Below are 15,358 nucleotides of genomic sequence, written 5' to 3'. Positions count from 1 at the left end.
TGCCTCCCCTGCACTGCGTTCTCACAGCACCCAGCCGCTCTCTGCATCTCTCCTTTCCTGCTTTCACTCTCCTCCACTCCCCCTCATTCCTTCTCCGTGTCTGGCTTGCCCTCCGTCACCATCTGTCACAACCACCCCCTCATTCCTGTTCTCTCTCTCCCTCCCCCTCTTCCTTTCTCCCTCCCTCCCTCTCTCTCTCCATCATAATCACTCTGGTACTCCCCTCTTTTCCTTCTCCCCGTTCTCCCTCCCCTACCATTCATTCTCTCTCTCTTATTCTCATGCTCGCTCTCCCCCCCACCCCACCAAGTCTATGCTGATTGGCTGATGGGATCATTCCCAGGAGTAACTGACACGCTTGATATACCTAACCCTGTCCACCAAGCCCCCACTTCAGTGGATGGAGAGCTGGAGAGGTGAGTCCTGGCTCCCCTGAGCGGTGCTGGGAGCTGGGTCTGGTCCCTGCAGCAGGCAAGCCCTGGAGACCAGATGGGAGAGTGTGAACATCCAGATGAGGCAGTGCTGGAGGAAGGCAGAAAAGTCCCACCACCTCTGGAACAGCAGAAGAGGTGAGGGCAGCAGGCACCTCTGGAGAGAAGTGTGACAAGCAATTCCAGCCCCTCAAGGACTCAAACCACACAGAGATTTCACTGGGAAATTGTTTTTAAAGGAGAAGAAACAATATGACACACATTCTCCCTGCGCGTGGAGGAACACGTAAATTCCATTGACGCGTAAGTACCAGGCAGATCTGCCTCCTCTTTCCGCCCTCTCCTCCAGGCGCTCTCATGTGCAGAAGTTGGTTCTGCCGTCCCCCCACATGGAACCTGCTGCCTCCCCTGCCCTGCTCCGTCCCCACAGACTGGGGGCTGGCGACGGCCATGGTGTCTGTACCCAGTGCAGGGGGTGAGAGAGTCATGAACTGGAGTAGGAATGAATGGGGGCAAGGCAAGGTGGGAGGGACAGAGAAGGTGCAGGATTCGAGAGGGATGCTATGTACATTGTTGCAGGGAATTCTAGGTGGGTTTCCCATCACTTACAAAGCTGATCTATACTTGGGTGATTCCCCTCCCCCCCCCCCAATTTCTCCCTCTGATTCCTCATTTCCCACTGACAATGTGGAGTAAAAAGGTTTCTTATTCCTAAAGACTTTGGATTTATTAGATAAAAATAGAAATTGGCATTTACCTCACAAACCCCCACCTCCCTGGGTCCCCAACCCCTCAGCACAAACACACTCGTACCACTGTTATTGTTTATTTGCATTACTGGAGTACCTAGAGACCCCATCAGGTGCCCCAGTACAAAAAGTCCTGGCCCCAAAGAGCTTATAAGCTAAGTAACCAGGTTTTTGATCCTATACCTCAATAGTTTCCTCAGCCTCATTGGGTCCACCACATCTGCACCCCCCTCCCAGAGGTCCAACCACACCAATACTCCCATGATCCCCATGCCTGCAGTCAGAGCGCCCACTGAGATCCCTTGCCTCTACCTGCTGCTCTTTATGGGACTTAGATTTCAACACTCCTTACTTCCTGCCATCAGCCTATTCCTATTCTCTAGGTATGTCTACATGGCACACTAAGTCTGGGCTCTGACTCAAGTTTGAGCCCAAGCCCCCTTCCGTCCACACACAAATCAGCCTGCCTTGGGTCAGCAAGCATTCAGGACCTGGGTGGGTCAGAGCCTGAGTCCAGTTGAGACTCAGGTCCAAGCCCTGTCATTGTGCAGTGGGGAGGCAGGTCAAGTCACTGACCTGAGTCAGAAGATCTGCGTAGCGCAATATGGACATGTTAGCACAGCTGTAAGACTTGGGGCCAGCAATTGTAAACTCAGGCATACAATGCAGGGTGGATGCTCAAGTGTGAGGTTGGAAACACTGCGTCCACAAGCCCAGGTCCCACAGACCTGGGCTTTACTGTGCAGTGGGGACATACCCTCTATCACTCTACCTGGCCCCCATGCCTGCCACTCCCCTGAAAAAATGAACATGTATATACACCACTGAGAAGGCTCTGGAAAAGCTTGGAGAAGAGTTCAAAGAATCATAAAGGTTAGAAATTGGAAAGGATTGAATCATAGAATTATAAAACCAGAGGGTTAGAAGGTACCTCAGGGATCATCTAGTCTAACCCCCTGCCAAGATGCAGGATAAGCTTTCTATTCAGTCCATCTTTCCCACCAGCGCATGGCAGCCCCTTGCAGTGTATTCTCAGGGCTTTGCCTGCCTCGTATTAAGTGGCCCAAGTGATGGGGCTTCCATTGCAAAGTTATTCCACAGTCCAATGGACTTCACTGTCAGGAAACTTGAGCTTCCCATTGTTCAATTTCATCCCATTACACCCCCCTTAGACTTCCCTAAACTGTTCAGCTCCCTCTCTGGGCATTTCCACTCTATCCCTGTCATAAACCAGAAGCTCATTCAACACAGATAACAAGGATAACGTAAGGATGTCCTAGTTGTGTTTGCTAGAGAATCAGGGCAGAGGGTGTCTGCTGGAATGTGGGCACAAGTAGAAGGTGTGAAACACGGGAGGCGCGGTGGTGACCAGAGGAGGTGTATCTGAGAGGTTCATCACAACACATTCCGATATGATAAGAACCAGCCCAAACCTCAGACTTTGCCTGAGGCTTCCAGAAGTTTGATTAATGTTTTAGATTTTTAATATCTAATTTTGCCTGCCCTGGTTTTGTACAGTTTGAAAAATACCATGAGGGAAAATAGTTCTTAGCTAATTTCTGAACTGCTGGAGATGGGTAGGATTGGAAATCGTGTCCTTTGAGATTCCCAGCCCTTGTTACTAGGGAAAAGCTGGGCTAAGCTTTGAAACATTGAGGGGTCTCCCGGCCCAGACCCTCAGGTGAGACTGGGGTGGGGAAGGTGCCATCTATTCCTGGGGCTAAGCATCCATCCCCTTCCATGCAAGTCCTCCCCACTTACAATATGGCTATTTGAGGAGCTAACCAAGCAGTGGGATCAATACACCAAAGGGTGACAAAGGCATGGGGCTGCCATTTGAAATCTCAGAGGGGCTCTTCCAGATGCTAATCCAAGAGCATCGCAGACATGCCACCATAGAAGCCTCTGGCATAGCTTGGGGCAAGAGGCTGTGTCTCCACACTTTGCCCTGTGCTGGGCTGCGGCTCCCACATGGCCCCAGCCCCGCCGCAAAGAATCGTGTCCCTCCTGTCCCATGTTCAATCTCTGCCATTGTCGGTGGAGATCTGGCACACACACAAGCTGCCTGTTTGTGCAGGGTTCACTCTAAGCGTTTCCATGCCAAAGCCTGATGTGATGGGCAATTGGGCATCAAAAGATTAAGAGCCCTTGAAGTTTATTTTGGTGCTGTGGAGTGGTAAGGCAGGGACTGCCCCTTCCATTAGGGACTTGGATTCGAGAAGGCTGAGAGCTGCTGCTGCGGTGTAGGGAGAGTGAGAGCGGGTGGTCACTGGATGTATAACGCCATCTGCCTCCAATGGGAATGTTATAAATACTCCATCTCCTCCCTTATTCATGTGCAGGGATGATGCAAACCTGCCTCTCCTTCTTCCAGGACACTAAGCCAAGCCTCTGACAGTTGCTCTGGACTTCAAGGGGATTTCTCAGCCTCAGTGGTGGGGGTGGACAATAATGTCCTGGTCCAATTGCCCAGGCAGCAGTGTTGATGCAGAGAGCACGTAGGCAATGTGGAGGCAAGGTCTGGGTGGGGCAGCTCCAATGAGGGACCCTGCCTGGGAGTTCTTCCCCAGGACAGACGTAAGGAATATGCTCCTGGGCCAGTGTAAAGAGGCTTCAGCATACATGAGAAGCAGGCCCCCTGAAACTAACTTCACCAGCCCCTGAGCCATTTTCAATAGGAAACGGAGGCCTGTGATTGCTCCCTTGGTCTCTTTCCCCTGGGAAGTCCCTTGGCTGTATACCAGGCCATTTTCCTGCTGGTCCTGATCACCCAATGGTGGTTCTTAAACAGCTGGTCACATCTGACATTCTCCCATGTGCTCCAGAGACTCTGGCATCTGAACCCCCCTCTCCTTCCCACCTGTGGCTGTGCCCACGTGTCGTTATGCCTGCTGTTTTATCTGTGGCTTGTTCGGCTCTGACTTTTAAAGTGTAAATACCTTTCTTCTTCCTCTCCTCCTGCCTCCAACTCTCCAGCTGACCCAGTGGGAGATCACCCCATCCTTCCTCTGCCATGGACTCTCCTGCTTTCGCCTTCCCCACTCCTGTGGCTTCTGAGGAGGGGAACATCTCCACCAGCTGGGCAAGTTTTACCCCAGGGAACCTATCCACAGCTGCCAGCCCGGGCATGGATGTCAGCGGAGTCCTCATCCCTCTGGTCTACCTCATTGTCTGCGTGGTTGGGCTGGTTGGGAACTCCCTGGTCATCTACGTGGTCCTGTGCCACTCGGTGAGCGAATCGGTGACCAACGTCTATATCCTCAACCTGGCGCTGGCGGACGAGCTGTTCATGCTGGGGCTGCCTTTCCTGGCTGCGCAGAACGCTCTCTCCTATTGGCCCTTCGGCTCCTTCATGTGCCGCCTGGTGATGGCTGTGGATGCCATAAACCAGTTCACAAGCATCTTCTGCCTGACTGTGATGAGCGTCGACCGCTACCTGGCCGTGGTGCACCCAGGGAAATCGTCAAAGTGGCGGACGGCCCGCGTGGCCAAGGCCGTTAGCGCCACGGTGTGGGTGCTGTCGTCAGTCGTGGTGCTGCCGGTGGTGGTGTTCTCGAACGTCCCCCTGGGGATGAGCACCTGCCACATCCAGTGGCCCGAGCCAGCCTCCATGTGGAGAGCTGGCTTTATCATCTACACGGCCGCGCTGGGCTTCTTCGGGCCGCTGCTAGTGATCTGCCTCTGCTACCTGCTCATCGTCGTCAAGGTCCGCTCTTCCGGCCGGAGGGTGCGGGCCCTTTCGGCCAAGCGCAAGCGGTCAGAGCGCAGGGTCACTCGCATGGTGGTGGCTGTGGTGGCCGTCTTCGTGCTCTGCTGGCTTCCCTTCTACGTGCTCAACATCATCAACGTGGTCTGCCCGCTGCCCGAGGAGCCGTCTCTCTTCGGGGTCTACTTCCTCGTCGTGGTGCTGCCCTACGCCAACAGCTGCGCCAACCCCATCATCTACGGCTTCCTCTCCTACCGGTTCAAGCAGGGTTTCCGCAGGGCCATCCTGAGGCCGTCCCGCCGGGTGCAGAGCCAGGAGGTGCAGAGCCAGGCACGCCCCCCAGAGAAGACGGAAGAGGAGGAGGAGGAAGCGGAGGAGAGCGGGGTCAGCAAGATTGCCCAGAATGGCAATGGCAGACAGGAGTGTCCCCTGGCCAGTGCAGCAGCAGGAGGCAGTGAGCAGAAGCCACTCCCGGAGGAGCCTGGGAGCTGTGATAAACCCAATGCACTGCACATCAGTTATTTGTAGAGAACGGAAGGGGGAGGCTCTGTCCCTCGGTCTCCTGGACACTCCAGTCTGTATCTGTGGGGGGTTGCGGACTGCGAGGCAGCAAGGTCTAAGGTTCCACTTGAAGATGAGGCGAGCTCGAGGAGTGTCGGGAAGGGCAGAGCGCCTCCTGTGACTTCAGAAATCCCTGTGGGAGGGGCGGGGCAACAGCATCTGGGCTGGGCTCGGAAGGGGGACCGGATAAGGGCAGACGGGGGTGGGGAGCTGCAGAGAGGAGTCCAGCACTGAATCCCCCTGTAACCCACATAGAGTATTATGAGTGGTTGCCAATTACTCTAATGCCCTCGTCACTGCCCAAGTTGTTCCAGTGTCCATGGGAACCAGACACTCTGGGGCAGGATCATGGGAACAATTCCCACCCCCCAACAAACACATAAAGTCTGCCCCCTAGGGCTGTCATAGAATCATAAAATATCAGGCTTGGAAGGGACCTCAGGAAGTCAACTAGTCCAACCCCCTGCTCAAAGCAGGACCAATCCCCAATTTTTGCCCCATCCCTAAATGGCCCCCTCAAGGATTGAACTTACAACCCTGGGTTTAGCAGGCCAATGCTCAAACCACTGAGCTATCCCTCCCCACTGTCCTCCCCAGCTGCTCTAGTATCTCTTGGGGACAGCTCCCCACCTCCTGTATGATCTGATACCGTCTCAACTGCATGGAATATCCTGGTTCTTTAAAGGGTTCTCACGTCCCACCTGCAGACTGTTCTGATAGGGCTGGTTTAGGACAGTGGGGCAGAGTATGAGACACACCCTTCCCCATCTCGAGATCCCAGGGTTTCATGGTGTTATTGTGCCCTGGTGGACGACTGAAGAAGACCAAGAGGCCATGGGTTGGGGGCAGGGCGTTCTGCAAGCTGTAATTTCCACCACCCTCCTCCATCTTATCATGAATAGACATAAAGATTTAGGACCCCGTGAACAATTTCAAAGGATCAGTCTGTGTGGTGTGCGTATGATTGTGCTGGGAGGATGAGGGCACATGTGTGAAAAACGGGGGTGGCTGTGGGCAGGGGGGCAGCTGTGTGGGAGTTAGGGTTGCCAGGTGGCTGGCTTTTGACTGGAAAGTCCAGTCAAAAGACGACCTGTGCAGTGTCTGGGGGTTTTGGACACCAAAAGTCCGGTTACCGCACTGACCAGCCTCCGCTGCCGGGTGGGTGGGAAGAGCAGCTGCTGCTGGAAAAGCTCAGTTGATGGACTGGAGAGAAGCTTAAGAACTGGCTCCCAGCTCCGGGGGAGAGGAGGTAGGTACCGACTTCTCAGCTGGGCCCCGCTCCACCCTCCCATGTCCCCTCACTCTTGCTCCAGGGACTGACACCCCCCTCTGCTGGGCCCCTGATTGTCCCCTGCCCTGCCATGCCCCAATTGGGCAAGCAGGCAGGCTCCATGTCAGCTCCTCCCAGCCCGCTCTGCAGGTGGCAGACGAGTCCCATGGGAGAGTGGAGCGAGCGACTGGGAGGAGGCTGTAGTGTCTGGTTTTTAAAAAATTGGAAAGATGGCAACCATACTGGGAGTGAGGGTGTGAATTTTTGAGAATATGGTAATGCCCATATAGCTGTATGGTGGGCAGATTTGTGTGTGTGTGTACAGGGGTTCGGGACTGTTTTTTCCGTGGGTGTGTGTATGTGAGGTTTTTGTATAGGTACAAGGACTGATTTTGTCTCTGTGGGGGTGTTTGTACAGGTGCAGGGGTTGATTTGTCTTTGGGTGTCTCTGTGGGGGTGTCTGTACAGGTGCAGGGGGTTGATTGTCTCTGTGGGGGTGTCTGTATGGGTGCAGGGGGTTGATTTGTCTCTGGCAGTGTCCGTGGGGTGTCTGTACAGGGGTGGGAGCGCATGGGTACGAAGGTGGATTTATCTGCATGTGTGTGGTGGAGAGGTGGCTACATATGGGGGTGTATGTGTGAGCATCTCTCCCTCTCCCTTGCTCCATTCTTGCAGGTTCTGATAAATGCCTCTCCCCATATCTTGAACTTTTCTATAAATGCTGTTGCTAAGATACAGCAATCAGTAAGAGCGACTTTAAATCCAGAGTCTTCGGTAGGATTCTGGGCACCTTCCTCCAGGGGCGGCTTTGGGGAAATTGGAGGCAGTGTGGGCGTGTGTGTGTTAAAGACCAGCCAAAAGGAGAAAGTGCTCCAAGAGATAAGGAAGATCCTGCGGGATGTGTAAACGGTGTCTCTCTGGGGCAGAAATACTTTTCAGTTCAAGGGGCACCTCCGAGAGGGAGGGGGCAAGACTGTGAGGGGCTAGTTGTATCATCGTAGGGAGCAGCCACAAGACCAAAAACACAGAACAGATTTGAAGCCAGGGTAGAAAAATGCAGTGGGAACAGCAGAGAAAGCAGGCTTGAATGGTAAGATCAGCCGCACAATGGAATCACATTCCTGAGGAACAAATTCACTCAGAATCAATATGTGGCTAAATGAGAACTTGTCGGTCACTGTGGCGATACCCAAGCCCAGGGAAAGCAGCCAGGGCTGGGCAAGGAGTGTACTAGGGTGGGTGTCTTCCAGCTGGACTGGCTGTCAAGGAGGGTTAACAGATACTGACCCAGCTGTCTTGGTGCTGGATTGTCTGTGACTGGGGGTGGGGTTGGGGCTGATACCCCTAACCCTGCAGTCCCAGCACTGGACTCTCTGTGAGTAATAACCCTCCCCCCACCCCAGGCCCATTGTTTCTTCTCTTTGAACCCAGTGTCTTGGTACCAGACAATCCATGAGTGAAGAGTAATCCCCACAAATCCCCTTTTCTGATTCCTGAAGCATCCACCCTTGTGCCAGATATTGCAAGACTCTCTTTGGTGACATGCATTCCCTTTGCTTGGCTGGGAAAGGGGTGCACGTATAAAGATAGGTATATATCACAACGTGAGATTTCAGGGCCTTAGCATCTGATCTCTTTCCTTGTAAATCACTTGTTGTGGTGACTCTTCATGTCTCCTCCTTTCTCCTATATCTCTGGAGGCTCAATCCATGCAGAGATACACTCTCATGGACTCTAATGCAGTCTGCAGTCTAAGGAGCAAACCCACAGCAATTGCAGGGAGTTAGCCAATCTCAGTGGCTAGCCAAAAAGGCCATTCTGACTGTGGAAAGAATTCCAGCTGTCATCTGGTCACCAGGAAGAGACGGGATCATGAGATCCCCACCAAACCATGACGATCTTCCAGAGCTCCCGTCTATGGCATGGTATAAGAGACAACAGGTACTGGAGAGGAAAGGGCCTAGATTCCACAATGATAGAAGTAAATAGAAAAGGAGTACTAGTGGCACCTTAGAGACTAACCAATTTATTTGAGCATAAGCTTATGAAGTGAGCTGTAGCTCACGAATACAGACTAACACGGCTGCTACTCTGAAACCTGTCATTATGAGAGGTAAATAGGTAGATGTCTTGATCCTGCTATTAGGTGGTATCACAGCAAGGGCAATGCTGGGTAATTCTGAAGCAAAAAGGACTGCTGGAAGACAGTAGTGAAGATAGCATTGGACTTCTGGGAAGGGAGGCAGCTGATGGCTTATTTCTGAGCAGTGAGTGGAATGAGTGTAACAGCCAGGAGAGGACACAGCAGGAGAGAGGCAGCTCAGAGTACATGGAGAGCAGACACATGAAGGTTTCCCATCTCCTTTTAGACTGGCTACATGACTGCTCTAGCTCCTGGCTTGGGGAGGGAGGGATCCCTGGCTGTCAATTATATTATCAATGTACTATGCATGCCACCTGGGCCATAGGATGAAGTAGAAACCCTTTGCCAGATTCATGGATTAGGGGGAACTCATGGTCAACCTCTGCAGCCCCCTCTGCTACAAGAGATCAGGAATGAAACCTCAAAGACATTTTTGCCTGCAACCCCTAGGTGCAGAAACACTAGGCTGCTCAGCCCTGCAGACGGGACTCAGAGTGCCCACTGGAAAGGCCGCTCTTTGTCTCCCAACATGGAGCTGGTTGAAAAACGGTATGTTTGGGGGGAAATATTCAACCATTTTTATTTTTTCAAGCTATTTCGTGAAAAATTGCAACACGTTCTAATTTTTGCATGGAAACAAGTTCGCCCTCCCACGTTTTCTACCTTTCCCTCCTGGTTTCCCCTCTTTTTTCCAGTTGCAAAATTGGTGGGGGGGAGAAGGGGGTGGAGAAAACAAATAGAAAATGAAAAACAAATCCTTTTTTTTTTTTTTTTACTTTTTTCATCAAAAAGTCAGAAAAAAAATTAAAATAAAAAATTGTCTGCAGAATTTTCCCTTGTTGATGAAAAGGCTGGTTTTCATTGAGGGGGTAGGGGAGTGAAAAATTTCAGCTAGTTCTGTCCCACAGCCCTACCTGCCCCTGCTCCTCTCACTGCTGAGTTCACAGCTGCAGTCTGCTTGTGCTGCCGTGTGCAAATTGCATTCATGTGGCTGGCCCTGTGCATCCCTTCTGGTTTGGGCCCTGCACTGGGCTGGCTCTGGGAACGATAGGGGCTGAAGTCATGCACAGCAGCTAGTTGAATTCTGGACATGTTCAGGGGGATTTGTTCTAATCAGACGTGGAAATGGATTTTTCTATTCTGGCTGCAGAGAAACAGAGATAAGGGTGCCATCAAACCCTCCGCCACACAAAGGGTTTCATTCTTATCACGTAGAGACTAGAGCTGCAAGTCTAGCAGAGGCCACAGCTCTTCCAGCAGCCCCTGCAATGCCTCTTTCCTGCTTGTATTTGATCATAGTCAGGGTGCTTAGAAATAAAAGGACCCCGTTCTGCTGGCACTGCAAGAATGTGTGTGTGCGCTTGCCAGCATGCGCATGCGTGTGTGTATTTAAAGCAGGGCTCTGATTACTGACCTTGAAAATATACTCACAACACAACACCCTATGTACCCCCACTAAGCCACAGTCTGCACCCACACAGTCACTGAGCTGTACCTACTCCCTGCTCGACCATACCCTGCTGCTGTAACTTTGTTGAAGAGAACTTTGCAGAGATGAAAAGGGCCACGTGGAGGGGTTCAGCCTCACTGAGGGAAGGGCACGTTACAAGGCTGTGCTGCTTACACAGCCTGCACTTGATATCCTTCTCAGCTATTTTCAGGAAGCCATTGTTTACACGATCCGTATGGTAAAACAGCAGCTCCGATAAGGTGAATGGCAAACCCACGCAGGCACATGGCATGTGCCTTCGCTTCTGAATTGTTTGGAGCATGGGTCAAGGCTGCAGGCTGGGGGTGGTTTCTAAACAGTTCTTGATGCAGGAGAACCAAACACACAAAAATGCAGAGAGATGTGAACAGATTAGATGCTCCCTGATCTCCTGGGGAATGCAATAGCGAACTGAAACCCTTTATCTGCTTGAACGAGGGGAAAATATGCAAATATTTGCTCATGAAAACTTAGTGTTCTTTGCCTTCCCAAGCTTAAAATATGCAAATGCAAACATAAGGCACCCACCTTGCACAGATCTCACACCCAGACACACAAAACCCCCGGCACAGAAACACAGACGCAGCGCCCATCTAAACACATGCACGCTCAGCGTAACAGGTACCATCTAATAAGTATACACTCCCCCTGTGGGACACAAATGCAACCCTAAAAATATACACACAGATGCATACATGTAAAAACATATCATAGAATCATAGAATATCAGGGTTGGAAGGGACTTCAGGAGGTCATCTAGTTCAACCCCCTGCTCAAAGCATATATGTGCATGCTAACTCATGTATGGTGCCTAGGCAGGCATTTAGAAACACGCTTGCAACACATCCTGTTCCCTGCAAATGGTGTTATATCGGCATCTCCAGTTAAGTGAGGAGCAAGGGGCTGTAGTACAGGAAGACACCTTGCCTAGCACATTCTGTGCCTGTTGTCGGCCATAGGTACAGCTGCACCCATGTTTTTAAGGCCTGCGGTAGGCAGGGCTAAACTGCTTGGGCACCATGGCTTCATCCGACACTCACTGCAATAAGTGGTAGTCTTTCCACTGACCATGTGGGATTTGGGCTGGGCCCCATGCGAAGAGGACTTACAGTGTTGCCAAGACAGGCAGCTGCACTTCCTGCTCACAACCGGGCCCAGAACATGCCAGTGTGGACAAGGCTTGAAGCAGAGAGAAAATCTAATCATGCCTGTAAGTGCTGCTCCCCGTTTCTCCTGCAGGGGGAGCTATTTGCTCACATTGGCCCCTATCCCGCTACACCTGCCCCCCCCTGCAATATCAGGGGCTGCCCAGTTCCCAGCACAGCTGTCAAGGCAGATTTGAGGGGGCAGGAGTAGGGGTGAGCAAGGCCCAAACCATGAGATTCCCATTACTCCCTTGCAGACAGTTCCTAGCGGTGGCCAAGGTAACACTACCACACGTGCTGGCCAACACAAAGCAAGCAGAATATTTCCTCAGGGTGGGAGGTGGGTAGTTCTGTCCTGCAGAAGTGGGGTCTCCCCACCTGGAGGCGCCCTGTGCTGGGAGGGGCACAGTCTCCTCCACTCTGAAAATGTGGAATTGTGCAGGGCAGCTGACTGTGGGGCTGGGCATGAGGCGAGTGGGAGGAGAGTGGGTCATGTGAGCAAATGGGACCCCTGTGTGAAGAGTCAGGACTGAGCAAACGGCTTAGATGGCAACCCAAACCAGCCCTGCACTCCAGCTATCTGTGAGACCCCTCTCATTTAGGTGACTTTAATGTGCTCCTTGCTGGCGGGGCCTGGGCGAAAGGCCCTGCAAATGGGGCAGACGCAGGGGTGCAACGTCACCGTCTGCGCACCACGAAGCAAGTGCGTTTGCGCTGAGCTGCTGCACAGGAAGAACAGACGAAAGCAGAAGCAAACCTGGACTCAGGCAGTGCTTTACATTTTCCAAAGGCGCCCTAAAATCCTGCAGCTGCCCTCCCTAGGACATGGACCAGTCTGGGGCTCTCCTTCGCTGTCATTTCAGGCTCCATCTAGCCTTAATTCATCCTCCGGCAGAGCTGTGGATGGCACTGCACTGGGTGCATAAAACACAGGCCTCGGAGGGTCTACTAACATGAAGTAATTTAGCCTCATAACACCCCTGCAAGGTAAGAATTAGGGCTGAGATGATCAGATGTGACTAGTCATTCTGGGGGCCCAACCTGAGCTGCCTTAAAGGGGCCTGGCTGTCAGAGGCAGGAGCTCAGCACTTCCTGACAATCAGGCCCCTTTATGGTGTCTTTTGGGTACCCAAATATTCAGGCACCTAAAATGACTGGTCATTTTTCAATATCTTGGCCTATTGGCCCATTTCACTAAGGCCAGGAGAGCCTAAGTGACTTGCCTGTAACACAGTGAGTCAGTGGCAGGGCTGGGAAGATAACAGAGGACTAACAACTCCCTACGCTGACTATTAGAAAGCACTCACTCCTTTCCAGGACAGAGCTAGCTCTGCTTCTAAGGAGTAGGCCCTGCTCTAAAAGGGGAATCAGCTGTTGAGTTGAACAAGTAATGGGGGCGGGGTGGGGGGGAGGAGGAGAGAAAGGCAGGAGATTGCTTAGCCTGGTACAGTCCACAGCATGAGGGAGGGACTCACAAAGGACCAGACCCTCCTCCAAGGGAGGATGGAAAAGACAGTAATTACATAAGAGTCCTTGGCCAGCAGCTGGTTTCAATCAGCTGGGCCTCCTCTCAGGGGCTCCTCTTGCAGTGCTAACAAGGAGCAGCTGAGGATACACGTAGCTCAGTGCAGGACCTCTCTTAAGGGGTTCAGAGGTAAGGGGTTCCCTGTCTTCCACTTGCAAGGCAAAGCACCTGGAGAGTGGGAAGGGGTGGAAATAGAAAAGCTACTTAATGATAAAGGATAAGTGGCTGGGAAGAAGTGGGAAGGGGCTATTTGCCTTCCTCCAGATATGCATAATGCCTCTAGCCTAGAGAAAGAGCCAGCTCTGCTCAGTGACTGTGGATGATGCAAGGAAGCGTGTGTTTGTGCGTGTGGTGCTTGGACTGCAGGGGGTTGGAGGAGCTCCTGTGATTAGGCCAGGAAGGGGTCAGTGCAGGGGAGGGGACAGTAGTCCTTCTCGATGGGTTAGGGGACACTTGCAGGGGATGGGTGGCGGGGAGACAGGGCAGGGGTCAGTCTCTGTAGATAGGTTAGGAGTCGTGCATGTGATGGGTGGGGAGGGACAATGTAATGAAGGGGACAGTGGGGAAGCTCATTTCTTTCACCCTCCAGGTTTTGTCTAGTGGGGGGCAGGGGAGCAGCTGCACTTCAGCAGAGAGTACTGGAATCCAATCTGGCAAGAGCTTTCCTGGGTTGGCTTCAAGGCAGAGAGAAAGCATATGTGTGCGCGTGCGCAAAGCCCTGTGGATTCCCCATGTGCTCTTGATCAGACGATAAAATAGCCCATGTAAACCGTGTTTTTACCCACTCCGCTAGCTCACAAGAGTGTAGCGAGAAGACTGGAGAGAAGATGGAAGCCAACCTTCTCCCACTGCTCCAAGGAAAAATGTCTCCCATAGATAAGATGCTGAGCTGCAAAAGGGGATGGAAAATATCCTACTTGGAAATAGTCAATAGCTCCCAGATGAGCTAGGCGAGGGGTCAGCAGCCTTTCAGAAGTAGGGGGCCAAGTCTTCATTTCTTCACTCTAATTTAAGGTTTCGCGTGCCAGTAATACATTTAAACATTTTTAGAAGGCCTCTTTCTGTAAGTCTATAATATAGAACTAAACGATTGTTGTAGGTAAAGTAAATAAGGTTTTAAAAATGTTTAAGAAGCTTCATTTAAAATTATATTAAAATGCAGCGCCCCCGGCCCGGTGGCCAGGACCCAGGCACGGTGAGTGCCACTGAAAATCAGCTCGCATGCCACCTTTGGCACATGTGCCATAGGTTGCCTACCCCTGAGCTAGGCCAAGATGACTCGGAGACTGGCTCTACCTTCATATTCACTCAGTGCTGTGGCTTCACTTTCACACCCCGCAGTAGGCTCCCAACCCTAAGAATAATAATGTTTAGCATTCTACAAAAAATTAACTAATTAAGCCTCCCCACTAGATATGGGAGGTAGCTAATTCAGGGTCATAATCTCTGTCACTATCAACTAGCACAACTCCATTAGCAGGGAATTTGGCCTAGCATCCCCATTTTACATATGGGGAAACTGAGGCACAGAGAGGTGACCAGGCAGGTCCATGGCAGAACCTGGATTAGAAGTCAGGAGTACTGTTGTGAATTACTGAAGAGCACCTCTGCCCTGGTGAGTCCACCCTGCCGGCTGGGACGAAAGGGGCATGTGTCTATGTGCGTTCACTTGTGGGGGTTCCAGTAGAATAGGCAGGGCAATAACATCTCCAGTGCTCCCCCTCCCTCCTTTGCCCCACGCTCTCTGCACATATTTCCCCAGACTTTCCGTTTGCTTTACCAGTGGTGCTGGGGTTCTTGCCAAGCCACAGCTACTCCTCGGGAAGCGAGCCGGCTGTAACCGCCTCTGACTCCCAAACTAAACAAATTGGAAAAACTTTTCCTTTCCTCAGGCTCCCATGGCCTGTTAAACATTCTCCGGCTTCCCTCTGGAATTACAGGAGTGGAGCAAACCTGCTGAGTCGACACTTATGCTCACAGGGTGGAGGGGGAAATCGCTTTGCTCACCCCTGGCTGTCCATCCTGAGGAACGCGGCCGCAGGCCTGAGCCAGGTCTGACTAGAGAAGGAGCCTGGAAGGCCTCTGGCTTAGCTGCATGGGGAATTGAGGGTAAAGGGAACCCTGCAACAGCACGGCATCTTGGCCCCAGACCCATCACGTAAGGCCCATTGCAGATGGCATGATGAGCTAGCCCAGGGCTGGCTACAAAGAGCCATGTACACACCTGGCTCGAGAGTGCTAGCTGGGGAAGAGTTGGTGGTGTGGGCTTTCCCCAGCGAGGTCACGTTTCAGAGCGTTTCCAGCTGGAGACGCCCTTTCTGGGCAAGATTTCAGGCAGA

General features: G+C 52.2%; 1 protein-coding gene across 1 annotated transcript; it reads left to right on the top strand.

Moving 5' to 3' along the window:
* Positions 1 to 436: 436 nt before the first annotated feature.
* Positions 437 to 5,576, top strand: SSTR3 (somatostatin receptor 3). The gene is made up of 2 exons (XM_073325566.2): positions 437 to 734; positions 4,157 to 5,576. Exon 2 carries the CDS (start codon positions 4,194 to 4,196, stop codon positions 5,412 to 5,414), a length of 1,221 nt encoding a protein of 406 aa, XP_073181667.1. The 5' UTR covers positions 437 to 734; positions 4,157 to 4,193; the 3' UTR covers positions 5,415 to 5,576.
* The last annotated feature ends 9,782 nt before the right edge of the window (positions 5,577 to 15,358 follow it).

Source organism: Lepidochelys kempii, chromosome 1, assembly GCF_965140285.1.
Source record: "Lepidochelys kempii isolate rLepKem1 chromosome 1, rLepKem1.hap1, whole genome shotgun sequence".
NCBI lineage: Eukaryota > Metazoa > Chordata > Testudines > Cheloniidae > Lepidochelys > Lepidochelys kempii.
The sequence above is the reverse complement of the archived record's forward strand: the minus strand, read 5'-3'. Positions and strand labels throughout refer to the sequence as shown.